This window comes from Amblyomma maculatum, chromosome 11, assembly GCF_055883805.1.
Source record: "Amblyomma maculatum isolate TAMU_Amacu chromosome 11, ASM5588380v1, whole genome shotgun sequence".
NCBI classification, from domain to species: domain Eukaryota; kingdom Metazoa; phylum Arthropoda; class Arachnida; order Ixodida; family Ixodidae; genus Amblyomma; species Amblyomma maculatum.
Window position 1 is genome coordinate 6,522,707 of NC_139354.1, and position 19,236 is coordinate 6,541,942.

A 19,236-nucleotide genomic window follows, 5' to 3' on the forward strand; every position below is an offset into this window, starting at 1 on the left:
CCTTACGTGGCATTCAGATGGGGGATCATGTTGCTATGAAGGTGACCAAGAGGTGCATGATGTTATGTGCCGGCGAAACTTTTTCCTTGTTGCCGGACAATTGCACTCTTGCGTCTGAGTGACTAAAATTGTAATAAACATTTCATCATCTACTTACGTTGGCTTGAGGAGCATCAAGTTGTCATTTCAAATCGAGAACGCAGTTGTACTTACGCCCACCCTTGAAATAATTAAGAATGGTAATTTTTGTTGTTAGCAGTTTCTAAAATTGCTTTTTCTTATTTTGTGGCAGGGCTATACAGATGAACCTATCTCGAAGATACTCCAAGACGTTCAGAATGGAGACATTGTTCAGCTGGACAGGTGAGTCATCCACTTTGGATAAAGACTGTAAAGAATAGACCAAAGCGCTTGTGATCATGGTTTTGGTAGCCATATTGTTACATATATGCCCTGCGTCCCTGAAAATTCATTGAAGAAGATGACAATCAATAACAGGGAGACAGAAGACTAAGCTGCAGCAACAGTTGGTGCTAAGAAGGTTGGCGCTTGCAGGAACATTTACGCAGGTCATCGGTTGTTGTGTTTCCTGGGCTAACCTTCTTGCCACATATCAATGAACTATGATTCATACATGTCAAAATGTTCTTTGCGCTAAGTCACATGGGTTTTTGTTTAACTTGAAGTTGAATGTTGTGAATGCTGTGTGTGCAATATTAAGTCATGCATTCCGTACTTTTGTTCAAACTGATTGGTCCATTACTACTAACAGAAAGCACTGCACGTAAGAATGAGGACAAGAAAGAATGTGCAGCACAGGTCGGGCACTGTGTCTTGTGTTGATTTTTTTTGTTTTCCTCATTGTTTTGCACAGTTTTTTTCTGTTTAATCATACATTCATAGTTATACTGCCACAAAGTTCTCAAGAACCAAGGGCTTCTTGCGGAAATTAAAGTTTTGTTGTTTGAAGCAAACACCAGACCCTACGGCCTATTACAGCCACCGGCCCATTTTTTGGATGCACGCTTTTTTATACCTGTTTGATTATTCGAACTCTGCTTTGGCACCGTCGTGCCCTCTATAGAGTCAAGACGTGTATAATACCGACCAAAATTTTGGACATTCGAAACTTTTCTTGTTCCATTTTTCCAAGCTTTTTCTCTCGATCGCAGTTCAAAAGCTACAAAAAATTGCCACAAGATCGCTACTATTTCGTTATTCTGCAACCTCGAACCCACGTTGCGTGCACCCGATATACCCGCTATACTCATGATAGCAGGCACCAGCTGTGGATAATTAATGGACTCGTTACTAAGCGAAATTGGGCAGCCTGCACCATGTGCCCCTCCTCCACGGCTTCATCAAACGGCACCAACGGAGGTTCGCCCCACGGAGGACGGACCAGTAGGCGTGAGCGTGTTTCTATCATGTGACCATACGCCACGACTTGCTTGTAGCTACTACGAAAAAGGGAGGCAGCGATGTGTGTCACTGCGGCAGCTGCAAGCATAGTCGTTGCGGCACAAGTCCATTTGCAGACAGCGATGCGCGAGCACAGAGGGAAAAAAAATGCGCGTCTGTCTAGGGTCCCGAAAAGCGCTTGCTGCCACAAATGCTGGTTTTAATTCATTGTGCAATACACTGGTTGTCCCAATTAAACACAACCTCCGAGAAAGCTTTACATGAAATACACAAAGCTTTGTGCAAAACGCATTCCAACTCAAGACGGTCGTTGGAGCTTGCAAGACACTGTCTTTTTTTTTTTTAGCCAATGCATGCAGCAGACAACTTCCACCATTCTGCGGAGGCAGCCGCAACTACCACTTTCTTATTTTTCACACAGGAGAGTCATAGGGGGCAGCAAGACTCTGCCCAAACTGGTTGACCGATACCTCATGCTTCTTTGTTTGAACACCGCGCCTCTCCAACCGTTGCACGGTTTTCTTCACCGTGGCCGCGCCACACCAGGATGGAGGCTGGCTGTGAGAGTGGGGAGATTAGCACAGAAATAGATTGACCAGTTTTCATACTGCTTGGTAAAACAAATGATGTTTTTATTTTGAATTCTTTCTTTTTTCTTTTTTTTTCTTTTTTTTTTTCCGGACTCCTTAGTCTTCCGCGCACTTTTTTCGCCCCCTGAGGGCACGAAGAATCGGTTGGCAATTGTATATAGTGGAATGGAAATACAGTAAAATTTCAGGAATATGTACCTGGTTGATACGAATTTCAGGATGATACAAATTCATTAATTTTTTAGCCAGAGTGCATTATGTGCAGTGGGAAGTATTTTGGAATATTCTGAACATTGTTCCGCACATTCCGTATGTTGCTACAGCAGCTTCACGGACTGCCGTCAGATTGCCGACTCTGTGATCCTAGTAATGCTATGCACAGGGGACAGTTCACAGCGTCACATGGCTCTCGCATCATTGACTCCGCAATTGCCAGTCGGGCTTTGTGGACCACTGGTGATGCACGACCCATGAACTGTTAACATCCTGTTTGCTTGTTGTGCTGCACGTGCAAGCGTGCATGCGGGAGTGTGCATATCGTCAGTGTCACTCAGCCATTAATCCCTCAACTTTGAAGAGGTCTGCTTTGTTAAATTGGGTGGTTTGAGAAATCTGACCTTAACTATAGTTTGCTTGTTGAAAGTGTGGCACATTGTGAAAATGTTCATCTCCCATTTCACTTCACCTGTAAAACCAAAAAGTCTCTCTTAAATCAAGAGTTGTAAACCTCTGCCCAAGCTGCCAGTTTTTTTTTTTTTTTAAACTAGTAATCTTTGTGCGCAATGTTTCTCACAAGGTTGTGGAGGATGCTTAGCCTCATTCTTTTCTTTCTGCTTGCAGGTGGGACCTAATTGTAAATAGAAACCCCGAGGTGGACATCTCGCAGTGCGAAGAAGGCAAAGAGATTGTGCCTTTAAATGTTGTGAATAATTATTTCTCTATTGGTGTGGACGCCCACATTGCCTTGGAGTTTCACGAAGCACGAGGTGAGCTCAAGACCCATTGTGTTGGGGGAATGAAATTTAATTCATTTCTCGAAGCAGATATGTCTTCCTATAGGAGAAGAATTGCCTTTACTTGTCAGGAGCAGGCCAGCTATTGTAATTTTCATGTGTACTTACTTCTCTTACATATGATGAAAGTTACCTTATTGCTTTACTCGATTGTTGCTATACACCCACCCTGTGATGCTGTTTGGGCCGTAATCATATTTTTATTAGTAAATAAAGAAAATATATTTGTAAAGGGCTAAGATGTACACAAATGGAATATAGGCAACTCTTTAATTGGCCCAGCTGGCAAAAAAATGCACCCGACTGATTTTTGGAAAAGCAAAAGTAATCACTGTTGTGTTAAAATTTGAATGTTATGGAATTCTGATTGTACTTTGAAAGAGTGTTCTCTAAACACTTTCTAGGGCAAAAATTATAATTACTTCTTCTAACTGTGTGCAGTTTTGCATGTTCACGGTGAAAGAAACTGCAGCTGAACAATAATTATGCATAAACATTCTCTACAACCTTTCTTTTTTATTTATGAGCATCACATGCTGCACGCTGTCTCACGCAGACTAAAATGTGCATGTGTTGAACGTGTGCCTGCTTGTTGAATTGAGGCCTAAATGTTGTGGGCCATACGAATGTGATATAAGCACAGTAGCATTATTGGCAAGTTCTCCAGTAAATTATGACCAAAAAATCACATCATTGTGAGGGAAAAATCGCTAGCATACCTTGCTACCCTTAGATTGTGCAAGCACATTCATACAGCTTGGTTGAAGTGGGGCTTTATATCTCTGTCGGTATGGTTTTTCCCAGAATGTCGTAGCGTACGACTGTGCACTGCTGACCATGTGTAGGATAAAAGAGACACAAATTGAGTGATTTATTGGCGATTCAGGAAGTAGCAAAATGCGTGTATGCAAATGAGGATCTGCAAAACGCAAGCGGGAGCCATTAACACTGTAACATCATACCCTTAAAAGCAGAGATGGAGTATGGCCCCAAACTTTTCAACTATTTTCTTTTTTTTTTCATCACCCATTGTCATGACACGGAGATGGCCAGTGATTGTGCTATGCGTAATGCCTGTGGCGTATGGAAAGACACACTGTACGCCTGCACAGCCCGTTTTGTGCTTGGAGAAAAATGGGCCTCGTGACCACACCATGCTTTTAAAAATGCTGCGTCCATGAGCCTGCGACCGTGCTTATTGCACATGCACCTTTGGCATGGATTCTCCGAGGCTTTCAGCGGCAGCACAGCACAAAGTGCAGGGGGCACGCGCTCCTAGATTCTCTCTAAATGTGAAAGGGGCTGTACATAGAGTTGGTAACATCTATACTGCAGGTAGAATGAGATAAAGGGAGACAGTGGCTACACTGTTTGGTACTAGAGTTCTTTAATATATTACCAGTTGTGAAAGCTCCCACAGGGCCCATGTATCAAAAAACGGCAGTTCTGATTTGGCAAAATTCAGATGTTTACAGATGGGGGTGGCGCCCACAGTCAATAAAGCAAACTGTGTCTAAATTGCAAACTTTCAGATTTTTTATAAATGCACAACCACCAAGAAAATAAAATGAGATGAAGAGGCAACGTAACATAAGTTGTTAGACTTAACAGCTGTAAAGTTGAATAAGATGGAAAAAGAAGGCAGTGACAGCAATAGCAAATAGCTTTTATTGGCTGCTTTTAGATGGTGCCACAATTCACCAGCACCCAAAAAATTCATACTAAAACTAGTCACTTTTTTGAAGCATAGTTTCCCAGGTGGAGAGAGAGCTGGAATGGAAAATTATAGGTTTAACGTTAAAAGTTAGGAAGCATGCAGAATGGATCAGATAAACAACTCCAGTTACTGGCGTTCTAGTCAAAAATAAGATGAAGGAATGGGCATGGGCAGGACGTGTAGTGCGAAGAGAGGATAACCGGTGGTCGCTTAGGGTAACAAACTGGATTCCAAGGGAAGGAAAGCGTAGCAGGGGCCAGCAGAAAATTAGATGGGTAGATGAGGTTAAGAAGTTTGTGGGGGTCAAGTGGATGCAGCTAGCACAGGGCCGAGTTCATTGGAGGAATATGGGAATGGTCTTCGCCCTGCAGTGGGTATAGTCTGGCTGATGATGATGAATCAAAAGGTTCTGCTTGGTACCTCCAAAACGAGTATCAGAAAGACAAAAAGAAAAGTAGCAGCCACTCTGGAATACAGTGAGACAGATGCGATGGTGAAAGCAGAAAGCTAGGACGATGCTATTTTCATGTTGCATAAATTCAGCTTGTTTCATGCCCATAATCTTCAGCTCACTTCGTGCATAGTGCAGTAAACGGTGCAATTCTCAATTATTCCCTCTCTCTGGAAGGCTATTTTATTTATTGTTTTTTGATGGGTCATGTAATACATGTATCTGGACACACATAGCATGCTTGCACATCTTTTTTTTTAAAGCGTTCTTTAAGCCAGACAATCTTCTGGTCCCTCCAAATTCATCTTAAAAGGAGCATACTGTATGTTCTTTTGAGAGAAAACAAAGTATTAACTAAGCCGACAATGGCCAAGATCATGCCTGTTGCTTAGCAGTAGTTAAAGGATATGACAAAGGGTACTTCAAGGTGACTCTGAACCTTCTGGTGGTGCACCGATTTCCTTTTTTTAGAGCTTTGTGATCAGTACAAGGCTGATTGTGAGAGTCACACGAGCAGAGTCACTTCAACCAGTCGGCTGGAAAGTTTAGACTACCTTCCACCTGTCTTGCATGAACTTATTCAGTCCTTTAGTCGGTTGTTTATTCATTATATCATTCACTGGATTGAACTTTGTGAATTTTACCAACTGCCAATATGCTTACGCAGTTTCTGACTTACTTCCTTTGTGTTTCTCATCGACTCTTTAACTCGGGCTGGCAGTACTCATAATTGCTCACTATTTTATCCTGATGACTGTTGCTTAGTTTCCTGTTAATTAAAATTAATTTACAGTTAACGCATTCTTAGTTATTGTGCATTGCTTCTTATACATGCAGGTATATTAGTATTGAGATGTGTTCTTTGAAGTGTTGCTTTGTGAGTTAAAATAATGATTTGAGACACTCACATGCTAAGATGTTTTTCTTATTCCCCCGTTTCTGTACCACTGCAGAAGCTCACCCCGAGCGGTTCAACAGCCGGCTAAAGAACAAAATGTTTTACGGCCAGGCAGGAGGCAAGGATCTCCTTCAACGCAAGTGGAAGGACCTCTGCAACTACGTCACCCTGGAGGTCAGCAGGGCATTTATATTTGTTTTTGTTTTTTTCTTTACTTCCAAGACAAGGTCACTGGACATACTTAACATTTTTTTCTTCATTTTACTTCTTTGTGGTTCTAAAAGTGACTGAAGTGCTCTTTCTACCCCTGGAAATCACTTCTTTGCCGCTTTCTTCAGCAAGTGTGGGCCAGCTTCATTTGTTTTAAGTGATAAGGAAACAGCAAACCCTTTCCCTGAACAACTCTAACATTAATTCACAATTGCTATGTAATGACGTGTAACAAAGATTAATTTTTAAACTGCATGGCATGCAAGGCAGCTTCGTGGTCAAGTCAGTTAAGAAGTACCGGCATTGCTCGATTGTCGTCGCTTCTTTCTTTTTTTATAGTCATGTTGAGCTCGTTCTGGTTATGCCTGCCAAAATTCAACTCAAAACATCAATTCATAACTGACTTGGGTCTTTATAACCTTCTCAGTTTGTCAGCATTGGTAAATGACGCTGTAGGCCCAACACACGTAGCTTCTCTGCAGTTTGCAAAGCACATCCTTTGTTGATTTAACTTGCAGAGATAACAATCGGTTTAGTAGGCCTAAGCTAAAACGTGTTGTCTGTTGACTTCTTTATTTATTTTCTCCCCTTGTTTCTCCGCAGTGTGATGGCCAAGATTACACGGGGAAGTTGCGGGAACATAAGGTGCACTCCATTCTCTTCCTCAACATTCCCAGGTGAAGTAGTTCTGTCCTGTCCTCGCTGTTCTTCAGCGAGCTCTGCAAAAACTGCACTGTGTGATTTTTTTTTTTTGTCTGGAGTTGTAACCTGCAAAAGGGTTTAATTTCGGGCATCTGGGCACAGATACACGGACATGTTACTTCCTGTATTTATTAGGCTTAACATATATGCAGTGAAGCTTGATGGTTAGATTGGCTGCTGTTTATTTTCTTTTTTTGTGTGTGTGTGCTTTTGTTGTGCTGAGTCTTGCTTGCTTATTGTGTAATTGAGAGAAAGTATTATATCTGACTGATTTCTTTTGAAAAGCATTTATATACTGTGGCATAGCGCCCCACTAGCAGTTGCTGAAACGATTTCTTGGTACTGTCTTTCGTTGCAGCTATGGTGGTGGAACGAGGCCCTGGGGAAATCCGGGCACAGCGTTTGAGATGCCACAGACTGATGACGGCCTCATTGAAGTGATTGGCCTCACCATCTACCAGATGGTGCGTCTATGACCAGCATACACTGCTGCTTTTTAAGTCACTTATGTTGTACACCATTCTTATGCATGTCAACTTGCGGTTGTGATGCTACCATTTCCAGTCTTTTTTTTTTTTTTTTTCAGTTACTCTTTCAGCCTCACTATGGTTGCTCTATGTTAGGGTACTCTACTTCTTAACCAGTTGATTCGGGTTTGATCCTGGCTGTGAAGGCCGTATTTTAATGGAGGCGAAACACAAGGCTCCCGTGTGCTGTGCTATGTTAGTGCACTTGCAAGAACCTCAGGCTGTTGAAAATACTCAGTGCCCTCCACTAGGGTGTCCCTCATAGTCTAAACTGCTTTCGGATGTTAATACCATACAAACCAAACCAGGCCTTTTAGTTATAACATGCTGTGCAAACATTGCCGCTTAACTCTTTCGGGACCGCGCCATAGGCCATCGTGTAAAAATGCACGATCAAATCGCGCGCGCTCTCAAGCTCAAATATCCGCTCATTGGAACACGTGTCGCCATCTAGTGAGTAGTCTAGTATCTAAACTTTCGGTTTTGGTGTAGTTTGCCTTTTTCACGGCAGGCGGCGACGCGGGAGAGATTTTAATCTTTGGCGCGGCGGCGGCGCAGATTGAGAACCATGGCGTCAACCTCGCGTCAGGCCGCAAGAAAGCACACACAAAAAAAATGTTGTACATAAGCCTCCCACTTTTTTTTGTCTTGAAGTTAGAAAAGAGGCATTGTATCACATTTTGTATATTCTGAAATATTTTTATTACTCTTTTTTATTTCCGTATTCAAGAATTTCCTTCTTTTTTATGTTTTTTTAAGAAGAAAAGTTATATTTTGAGATTTTTTTGTGATATCATGTATATTTTTAAGGCATCTCAATTTTTTTCTCGTGAAAGTGCGTTCATTTAGCTGCATAACAATATATGTTACAACAAGCTAGCAGAAAATGTCATTGAATAAAAAAATATTTTCCAAGTTGTATCACAATTGCCTTCTTTTCGGGCGGTCCCGAAAGAGTTAATATAGAAGTTCATAACAGCTGTATTCGTAACAGCTGTATACTACGTGTACTCATCTGTCAGGCAGTAACTTAGAGGCCAGTGAAAAAGCTTGAAGTTATATTCAGGCTAATGCAGATACTAGCTGTGGCAGAAGAGAAATTGTTATTGTGGTGTTTAAAGTCGAGAATAGGGCAGGATGGGTTAGGGGACAGGGTTGAGGTTTCGGTGCTTCATTCGAAATTAAGACAAATAAATATTTATGGGCGGCAGGAGATGTAATGTAGAAAGCAAGATAACCGATGTTCGTTTGAGATAACGAAGTGGATTCCAACAGAAGGAGATGCGTAGCACGAATCGTCTGTTCAATTGAGCGGACGAAAAGGGGACGAGACTGCGGGGACATGTTGACCGCAACTGGCACAGGACACTGTTAACTGGAGGGATGTGGCAGAGGCTTCTGCCTTGCAGTAGACATAATTCAGATGATGATGATGGCTATAAGAAGGAGTTTTCTCACTTTTTAACCGGAAACAAAGCGCACAAGATGGAGCAGTGTTGAAACCCTTTTTTGCATGGTGTTCCTTCTAGTCACCCTGTGTACCACATGAACATGAGCTGCTGCCTTTTCTTCCTTTCCCAGCCTTTCCTCCAGGCCGGTGGGCATGGCACATGTTTGTGCCAGTGCCGTAGTGCCCGCGTCGTGACGAGCAAGACCATCCCAGTGCAAGTGGACGGGGAGCCCTGCCGCCTACTGCCGTCACTAATCGAGCTTCGCATGCGCAACAAGGCCTGCATGGTCGCCAAGACCAAGGTTGGGGTCCTTTTGGCTTTGGCTTGTCATGGCTCGGCTTTAGCTTTGGATTCGGCTGCGGCCCAATAGCTGCCAACATCAGATAGTAGTGCCTTGTTTACCTCGAGGTTGAGCAAGTGCTGAAACAACCCTTGCATTACAATTCTAGCACATGTGGCATGATAAACTAGGTACCTGCATTATTTCACTTTGCATAAGTCAAAGTAGTCTTTAATGTTTGAAAGTATGAGGCAGTGTGTACAGCATCCGAGCAGAAAATAAGCTGCAACTGAAATTAAAGTAATTTGCATTTTTTACACTAATAGGCAACATAGGCCAAACATTTGCACCCGAAAATTGAGCTAAGCATTCTTCGTATGTTTATCACGATAGGCAGATAGGTTTAAATTGCCATTCATTTCAGGGCTCATGTCAAAATATGTTACAAAAAAAGGTAATGGTTTGAGGTGTACTAGTGTTTTTCTTCTTCTTCTTCCTTCTTATTTTCTTTTCCTGCACATTCTCTTTTGGGGTAAACATAGCCTGTCATTCTGTTGTCTGTCTTTTATCATTCTATCTTCCCATGTTTTAAAATAATACATTCGAAACAACATTCTCCTAGCATTTCCACAGCTACACAGCACTCATACTAGAGTAATATGTTGCAAAGAAATGGCAATTTATCAATTGCATATTGCCCGTGAGCAATGGGGAACAGTGTGGTCATCATGTAAGGAGCTGTACACTGACCTGCTGATAGTTAAATCAAGGGCTGCGCAGAGGCCAGTTTGGTTGTAACCATGAAATTTCACTTCAGATCAGGCCAGATATGTTTATACATCTCAGTGCAGTCTGTTAAAGACTGCAGACATATTGATTAGATGTATGTATCTCCTATGTCTCCTCAAGATGGCCTGCCTAGAGAGCTCCACTAACTTCGACACACTCAGTGCAGAGGTTTTTTTTTCTGCCTTTCCTGGGATCAGCTTCGGGAACAAAAAATTCAGCATTGAAAAGAGGTTGATGAAGGCTGCATCATTTCTAGTATCAGTGTAGTCGGCCACGTATATGCATGTGGACACCTGTAGATAGGGCTACTTTCTCTGTGATAAGCTTCTGTCTGATGGTTTCTCTGCTTTTTCTTTTTCCTGTTCTTTGGGCAGATTCACAACCAAGTGCCAAGCCAGTAAGTCCCCTCTTCTTCTTTGCATTACCGTCCTGTTACTCCAGTGCAGTGGTTAATGTGAAACATCTGGATATACTGCACAGTTTTCAAGAAGTGCTAAGGGAGCACCCCACATTTCCTGTCTTCCGCTCCTTCTTGCCTAACACGCATGGCCTTCACATGTGTGGCCACCAAGGGAGTCCCAAATTTAGTTAGTATTGACTGACACTGTAGTGAAAGATTCTGCTGTAACTATTACAGTATGATTAGTTTTCAAATTAAACTAGGTAGATGAAAGGCAAGCTTGGAAAACCATAAAGGTACTCCAGGGAACTCCAAAATGTTCTACAAAAACCAGTCTAAGAGCTCCTGTGGCACATGCTTTACTTTTGTGGCATCATGCCATGATATTTTTGTTCATCACAAAGCTAAAATGGTTGATTATCGGCTGCAGCACTTTGGCGTTGGCTTTCAAAAAATCAAGCATCAAATTTTTTAGTTATTTGGGATACACTTAAAGACACCTTGCGATGACCTTTCATCACCTTATCTTTAGGTTACCACTGGAAAAGCTGACCATTGCCATCCGAAAACTGAACATGGCGGATTATGAGAATTATCATTACGACAAAGAGCGACTACGAAGCCTAGGTAAGTGTCATTACTGCAAGTTTTTTATTTATGTAATTTTTCAAACCCGCAATGCTTTATCTGCTACTGAAATAATAATCTGAGCCAACATCCTTTGGGACATCTTTATCCTTCCTGGCTGTGTGGCTTATCGTATATAGGATTTCGTTGATGGGTGTTGGCAGTTGCTTGCATTTAGCAGTCATTGTAAAAAAAGATCATTGGTTTAGCTAGCACAATATGCATGAGTCAGATTTCTATTGCCTTTTGCTGTGACAGGCTGTGTCATTTTTCTTGTGTCTTGTCATATTGATTTGACTTGACCATCGGTTAGTGGTGTTCTTAAATAGCTGTTCTTTTCGCTGCAGCCATTCCGATTGGAAGCCTGAGCGTGAACCCCGACACTGATCTCGAGAATGTCAGGCTGATGATCAACCAGCTCTGTTCGGTAAGTTTCTTTCTTTGGTTGTTTTCTCCCCAGCTTTTCATTGGTGTGTGCAAATTCTGTTCACAGCACATTGACAGCATTGACTTAGCTGTGTTTGAATAGCCCCTGTTTTGGGATGAGCCATTTACTATGTGTTATAAGGAGCTCTGGTAGGCTTGAGAGCAATGTTCAGTTCTTTTCTTTTTTGACATGGTTTTTCCCTGTGTGACTGTCCTATTAGCAGTGCAATAACCCATGCCGCTCATTGCATTCCATCTCCTTCCTCCATTTAGCTTGAAGGGCCAGATGCGCAGAACCTGTCTCCATCCAAGAGGTTCTCGCCCGACTGGTGCTTCCTGGACTGTGAGTAGCACAACATTGTCTTCGTTAGTGGCAGTGAAAATTTGCTTTAGTAACACATCATCTCCAAATAGCCCGTGGAGGTTGTGGTAGAGCCTTGCAGAAGTGCAGGATAAATGAAGCATCCTATAAACACATTGACATTTCTATATATATTGTGGAAGAAGGCCAGGTAATTGTAAAATGTGACACATATCATAGCCTATTTGTCACCTTTCTTAACGCATGTAGGCTGCAAAAGAAAAAAAATGATTCAGACACATTTATCAAAGCATTGGCTATAGCCCAAGAAAACTGTTTGTTTATTTGTGGTAGTACAGTCGAACCCGGTTATATCGAACCCGGATATATCGAATTTTGGTTATATGGAACTCACGGAATATCCCCTTGAAAATCCCATGTAAAAGTATAGGAAAGCCGCTTCATATATCAAACTCAATTTCGCCGGTCGTTCGATATATCGAACTCCGCACCACGCACTGGAAAGTGTGCCTTCCCTAAAGACGATCGCATCACCCTTGGCTGTCTGCCCCGTGACGTTTTCAAGCCACGCGCGGAAGGAATGAGAGGGGACAGTTCTGGACAGCGCCGCGCCCATTCCCCAAAGGCGCGCGCATCTGCAGTTATCGTTTCCCGCGCGCCAACACATGACGTTTGCAAGCCATGTGCGTGGGTGTGCCCATTCTTTTGCCGAGCTCTCTCCTTCAGCACGCGCTACGCATGCGCCAAGCCAGCTCGGCCCGTTTTCAGACAGACGTGGGACGCTTTCTCCAGAGTGTGTTGCGAACCCTCTGCGCGCAGCGGCTGATGTGGCTATAGGGACCGGGCGCCCGTTGTATGGCGCCACCGTCGCCTCGGTGGAACAGCGCCGCCCACGGCGGAGTGCCGAAACAGCGGAATGCCGAGGCAGCTGAGCGGCGCAGTTGTTTCCGTTCTGCGAGGCATTTTTGAGCCTGTTCCTACCCGTCGTTTTGCGGTGTGGCTATGAGAGCTTTGAGCTGCGTTGAGTAATCGCAAGGAGTATTTTTTTACCGGAAAATCTTGAAAAAGAAAAGGGCCGTTATCGGCAGGGCGTGCAAGTTTTTTTTTCTTTTTTTTTTTTTTTTTTTTTTTAAACCGCCCGGCGCATGGTATTTCTGTTATATACTCGAAAATGCCGCGCGCGTGATTTCACCATGCGCTAGAAACACCTTCGTTGGGCACTTGTTAAGGTGACTTCGAAGACTGCAATTGCGCCTGCACTGCGCGTCCATCTTATATTAGGTCTAGTCGAAACCTGCCTGAAGATCAAATACCGCCGAGCCGTAGCCATGGCGCCGTAGTAGTGGTAGTGGTCAGCGTTCATGTAAAAAGAAAAAGATGCTGCACCTGTCTTTTTTGGTAATAGCTAGGCTCAAACGATTCAGAGTAGAATAATAGCAAATGACATTCCAGTTTCAACCTTGCAACGAGAGGTGTAAAAGGAGAAAAATAAGCAAGACAAAAGTAGGATCCTATTTAAGGTTGGAATAGCAAACACACATATACTTCCTGGACTTCCTGCACAATTACGCTACAATAGCTCACTAAACCCGGCCTTGAGACTATCAAACTTTATCATAATATAAGCCAAATGAGTAATACCACCTCAGCATCATTTTTACATACACGACAATGCTCTTGTTGAACACGTCGGAGCTGGTACATATAATTGACTTAGAAAATATTATACTGTACATGCCTTTCTCTTGACATGCTGCGGAGGTTCTGAAAAGAAAAAGAAAATTAAATTTCCTGCTAGCGTTCTCACAGCGCAGCAAGTTCAATGCGATTGACCGCACCTGCCTTGAACATCTGAAGGCAATAGTCCAATTCTGTCAAACTGTTAAATACAATCGAAAAACAAAAACCACAGTGTGATGTGTTGTAAGATAAGCCACCGACAACTAAGAGAGCGTTCTATTGTTAAATGAATCCCTCTGATGGCTTGTTCGCTAAGGTGGTCTACTTTCTCAGCGTACCACGAACTTGCGGGGCCAATACCTAGCTGACCTCGATACCTGATGAGTGTGAGGGGACACGACCATGTATGCAGTTTTCTATTTGCACGTAAAAGAATCCGGATAACTGAAAGCCATTCCTTTTACAACTTTGTCACTGCAGCTTGCCGGACTGCTGCTAAATCTGTTTACATTGGCCATAGAAGCAATTTCTGAGAGAGGTAAAACGGTCTTGTCATACTACGCCACAATCAGGAAACCTCACGTTCACTAAAACGTCGATGAGAAACACATGTATTTAGGCGGGCCAGGAAATGGTCGCTGCTGAGAAAATACGTAAAGCCGTGTCGGGTGCAACGTGAATGCGAAATAAAAAAATAAACTACGCGGCCTTCGAAATTAAAAAAAAAAAAAAAATGCTACGTTTATGCTCGTTTCCACACATTAAATTGTATTTTTTTTTCTTGTCCGACTTTTATATGAAGCCGATAGCAGATTTTGTGACCATGCGGTATCGATTGAGCTGTGAAATGAGTGATTTTATTAGGCAAAATGGACATGCCACAAACAAATGTTAACAAATTCGAAGAGTATCAACGCAGAGCTCTCAGCGCATTTTCATTGGTTGACAAACGAAAAGAGGAAAAATGACAATATCATGGTAATAAGAATTATTCATGTCTAATATCTGCTTTGTGTTAAGAGAAAAAAGTAAATTATCTGTGACTATTTCAGCGAAAGTATCTCCACAAACATTGTCTCTGCCCATTACTGAAGATCGTAACGCAGCCCGAACGACGATGGTGGAGCTGCCTTTTCTTTTTCCGTGCTGGGGTTTTCTTGTACACAGGCGGGGAAATGCTAGCGTTGTAACTTACGTTGTTGGGTTACTTCGATTTCCAATTGTCAATAAAGTGACTACAGATGAAGGAGTGCGGCTTCGACTCCGAGACTCTCGTGCCGTCACTCCTGGAGAACAAAAGGCACAGAGCATCCGGTAGCAAGCGGAATTTTAAAAATTCGGCACTTTCCATGACCACACAGTAACTAAATACGTACATTTGTGCCTTTGCCTTTCAAAGAACTATGCTTAGGTCACCCGCTACTCATGCTTCTGTGTAAACCCATAGAAATGAATCGACTTATGAACGTCCGACGAGTTTGCGTAGCTGCCAGTGGAGCCAACAACGCACCACATTTCGCCAGCCTTGTTTGCCCGGACTTCATTTCACTGGACATATTCACACAACTAGCCCAACTTTCTGTTCTCTTGAGGATAGTATATTCACGCACAACGTCATCTAAACCTTAGGATTTCCAATTTCCATACAAACCAACGACAAACAGTATGCTCCAATGTGCTGGCAACGCTCTGGCCGGCCGGGGCCGGCGCATTCCGGCGTTTGAGCGATGCGCCGAGAGGCGGCGCCACCCGTACAGCTGCCCGGTCCCTATGGCGCCTGCGGACGTTAGGAACCGGCAGCTCTCTTTTTTTTTTTTTTTTTTTTTTGCGAGAGTCATTCTTTCTTATCGTTGTGCTGTACGCGCGACGTAGCGTAAGATATGGCGGCTGCGGACGTTAAGAAGCGGCAGGCTTTTTTTTTTTTTTTTTTTTTGGCGGGAGCCGTTTATCTTTGCATGTATGAATCAACGGAAGCACGCCGTCAGCTGCTGCGATCATGACGCCCGCCCCAAGCGCGGTGTGATAAATCAAACCAGGCTTGTGCAATCAAGCCATCACGGGCACTCTGCCAAGTTCGCTCCCCGCCACCGGAGGAGCTATAAAAAGATAAACGCGCCCTGACGTTATCGCTGTGCAACATCTTGGCACGCTGCCAAGAAATGAGCTGTGGATGCGACGACCGAAACGGAGTGACGCGCGCCATCGACATGCAAGCGAAAACGCTCGCGATTTTCTGATTTTCTGCCGCAGCGACACAGAAACCTTGTTTCGAGCTGCTGCGGTGGCTCGAGCGGCCAGCGGGACGCAGTTCCAACAAGTTGGAAATGTTTCGCTCTGTCGCTGCTGCTCGTCGCTGAGATCGCTCAATCGCTTGCATGTGAGCGAGCTGGCCTTAACGCATTTTTCTTTTTTTTTTTCAAATTCTCGGGTGCAAAAGTGGAGAGTGGGTTCATTATGCGAGTGGGTTGATAACGCGGCAAATACGGTATCGTTTTTTCGCATTGTAAGTGCCGTCACCACCAATTTCTGTATATCGAATTATCGATATATCGAACTTTTTCGCGATCCCCTTCGAGTTCGATTTATCCGGGTTCGACTGTAATCATTTAGCTGCCAATTTTTTTTTACTCTTTTTCAAGAGGCTTTTTCAAGAGATGCTACTCATGGGTAGCATTTCTGGTCATTGAGGTAATACCAGCGTTTTTCACTTCCCCCTGTAGCATGCACAGCGGAGAGGTTCTTCCGCATTGACCGTGCTCAAGAGCAGCTACACTACGTGGTCGACATTGGTCAGGATGGCGTGTACATCCTCGACCCGGAGCAGTCGCCAATTGCGCCGGAACCACCACCCCCATCGCTGACATCACCCACAGTGGAAGACACTGATGCTTTCAACAGTGCATCTGCTGCAAAGGATGGGGCTGAGTTGTTTTTGGTGGCTACAGGTGCAACCGCAGGTAAAACCGTGGCCGAAGCTGTGGCAGCTGCATCAACAACTGAAGCTAAGGAACCAGCTCCGACATGGAGGTGAGTCCTATATAGGAAGGAGGAAAGTGTCAGTTTTAGCAATGGGCTGAACTCAAAAATATGACTCTTCATTAGGGGTGTGCAAATATTTGAAATGGTATACAGAATTCTGTATAATATTTATACCAAATTTTTCAGTGCAATTCTAGTTAACTTTTGTTTGAAAATACCATGTGGATCCTGAAACTAACAAGACAAAGAGCATTTGCTATTTTTTTTTTTTTTTTTTTTTTTTACCGATTAGATGTTCGATGTTCAAAGGCTTTTTTTTTTTTTTCCCCTTTTCAATATTCAAAATTTCAGTATTTGCTCACCTCTACTCTCTTACTTCAAGCTTAACAAACTTTCCCTTGAGAAGCATGATTTTAATTGTATCATGCGAAAATTGAATTTACAAGTAACGTACGTCTGCCCTGTCTTACTCTCTTCCTACGTGTTGTCCGTTTTGGTACTACATCTTTTCATATGAACATATGTCTTGTGTACTTTCATAGTCTGGATGAAATTTCAATGCCAGTTTGAAGTAAGCTAATAAAGTTGCGTTGTGCTCGCTTTACTTGGCTTACTAGATTTCATTCTGTGCAAGGAAGTTTGGCTCTGTAAAACTTACCAGGCATTTGTGTTTAGTTTCAAGAACGAAATATTTATTCTTTCCCCATTTGTGTATTTGCAGAAGAAGCAGAAAAATAATTGGAGCAATGTAATATTTTGTTCATTTCTTATTGATTGCATGAGACATTCTGTCTCAATTTTTGCCTTGTTCTAGGTAATTTAATTCACAGGTGATGGTATTTCTTCTGTTTTTCGCTTCAGTGCTCCTACCAGTACACAGGAAATTAAAGTAGAGAAGTAAGTACTCTGTTGTAGTTTATGGCAGCCTTACTTTTGGAGTGTGACCATGATGGGCACTTATGATCCTACAAATGGAAGCAATGGGCAAACCACCCTTCCTTCGTATTAGTGCTACAATGCTAATCCAGAGGGTCTGAGACTAGCAGAATCATCTAACGCTTATACGTCGCTCTCATTGGCTAAGCTGTTTTGTGAGGTCGCAACCACGTGACCTCGCATGGATTATTCAAACTAAATCCAGTAGAGCAGATCCAAGATGCAAATCTCCACGGCAGATCGTTCAAGTTTGCCAGCTAATAGAGAGAGTGATGGAGCCTACAACTGACCAATGACTGTCCATGACACTTGGTAGCACTTTCACATTAAAAAAGAAATAATTGCAGTGGATTAGAACTGGTCAGGTTCAAGCCCTCGAACTCAGGTTCAGTAGCCAAACGTTTTGACAACTCAGCCACTGCATTGGGTGCTTTCGTTCGTTATAACCAGTATAGTATATAGCCATCGTATAACCATGTTTGATTAGGGTTAAACCTTTGTCATTTGATGAGGAGTCTTCCAGGTGGCACCATGAGCTAAGCTTAATCCGTGGCCTCTGCAGTCATGCGGGCTGTTGCAGCCAAGTTGATTGCGGACACCACGGTTAAACCTCTAACATTTGGCACTGTGGCGCCATCTGGGCGCCACATGTGCAGCTGAAACTGAAGCACGCCAGGCCCATAGGCACAGAAATTTTTTACAACCCAACTTTCGCAACGTTTTAAAGCAGCAAAGACAGGTGTAAACATGCAGAAAAAACAGTTGTACTTTTAAGAAAATAGGCACATATTGTCACGTGGTGGTGACAAGGTCGATGACACAAATGAAAAGTCGGTGATTGCACTGAAGAAACTCTTCATTGGGCTGACTTGCGCCTGCAAAAGAACTAAGCAACTCGGCGGCGGTGATAGCAACAAACGTGTTCGTCGATCATCGAACAAAGAATGCCCGTCGCACTCGTCAATGCTCAATTTAAAGGCTGCCTGAACAATCTAAATAACATCGCAAACTGCTAGTAGCACAACCTGGAAAATTGTAGAAACATATGCGAGGGATTGGAATCTTCGAGACAGTTATCGGTGCATCGTTCGCGACAAAGAAAATGATAACGCGTCGTATCGCGACAACGAGCATGAACAAACGCGGGGTACAGAATTGATAAGCGCGTCAGAATAACAATGATAAGGCCGCATGCCAGCGGCTGTCGAACAGGAACAAATAAAGATTTAAACAGTTCGCGGCAATATAGCACAAGGCATCACACATAAGCAGCCTGAAATAAACAATGACATGAAGCAAAATGTGTACGGTTTTTAAAAAGGCTTTTTTTTTTTTCATGTGTAAGGAGGAAGGAGGATGGGTGCTTTTTTATTACTCCGTATTTTATGCTTCTTTACATTGTCTTGAATCATTATTTTCTCCTCTAATTGTGATTGTTCTTTCTTTACATATAAATGTATATATGGGTATTTGTTTTGAAGATATAAATTGGAAGAAGAGCTGCCAGGCATTGTTTCTATTGTTCACGTATTGATGCTCCTCCTTTTTCACTTCATTGTCTTATGAGTCATGTGCTAAACATCGCACTTTCTCTTGCTTTATCTTCCACCTCACATACAGTCACAAGTCATTATACTAAAGTAAAGCTTAAAATTACAAAAAATTTGTTCAATATATATAAGGCTCATTTTAAATGTAGGTGTTTAAATCGGCTATAACAAATCTACAGGTGATCTTAAGGGAATGGCGCTCAAGGATGAAAAACAAAAACTCCTGTGTTTGTAAAAAAAAAATATTTAATGGGATTTGGCAGTAT

General features: G+C 42.8%; 1 protein-coding gene across 7 annotated transcripts in view; it reads left to right on the top strand.

Annotated features, from left to right (window-relative positions):
* rdgA (retinal degeneration A) overlaps positions 1-19,236 on the top strand; it is a 540,908-nt gene that overhangs the window by 502,272 nt on the left and 19,400 nt on the right. For 5 of the 7 annotated variants that reach the window (XR_014701809.1, XM_084583554.1, XM_084583556.1 and 2 more), the window contains exons 12-23: positions 293-363; positions 2,853-2,998; positions 6,147-6,265; positions 6,905-6,978; positions 7,362-7,467; positions 9,112-9,282; positions 10,425-10,447; positions 10,983-11,077; positions 11,425-11,504; positions 11,777-11,846; positions 16,226-16,532; positions 17,346-17,381. Coding sequence is in view for 5 of the 7 variants with exons in the window: in XM_084583554.1 (XP_084439680.1) it covers positions 293-363; positions 2,853-2,998; positions 6,147-6,265; positions 6,905-6,978; positions 7,362-7,467; positions 9,112-9,282; positions 10,425-10,447; positions 10,983-11,077; positions 11,425-11,504; positions 11,777-11,846; positions 16,226-16,532; positions 17,346-17,381 (1,298 nt within the window). In the remaining 2 variants the exon portion in view is untranslated. The remainder of the gene's footprint in view (positions 1-292; positions 364-2,852; positions 2,999-6,146; positions 6,266-6,904; positions 6,979-7,361; positions 7,468-9,111; positions 9,283-10,424; positions 10,448-10,982; positions 11,078-11,424; positions 11,505-11,776; positions 11,847-16,225; positions 16,533-17,345; positions 17,382-19,236) is intronic. The other 2 variants (XR_014701810.1, XM_084583555.1) reach the window with 1 other exon arrangement.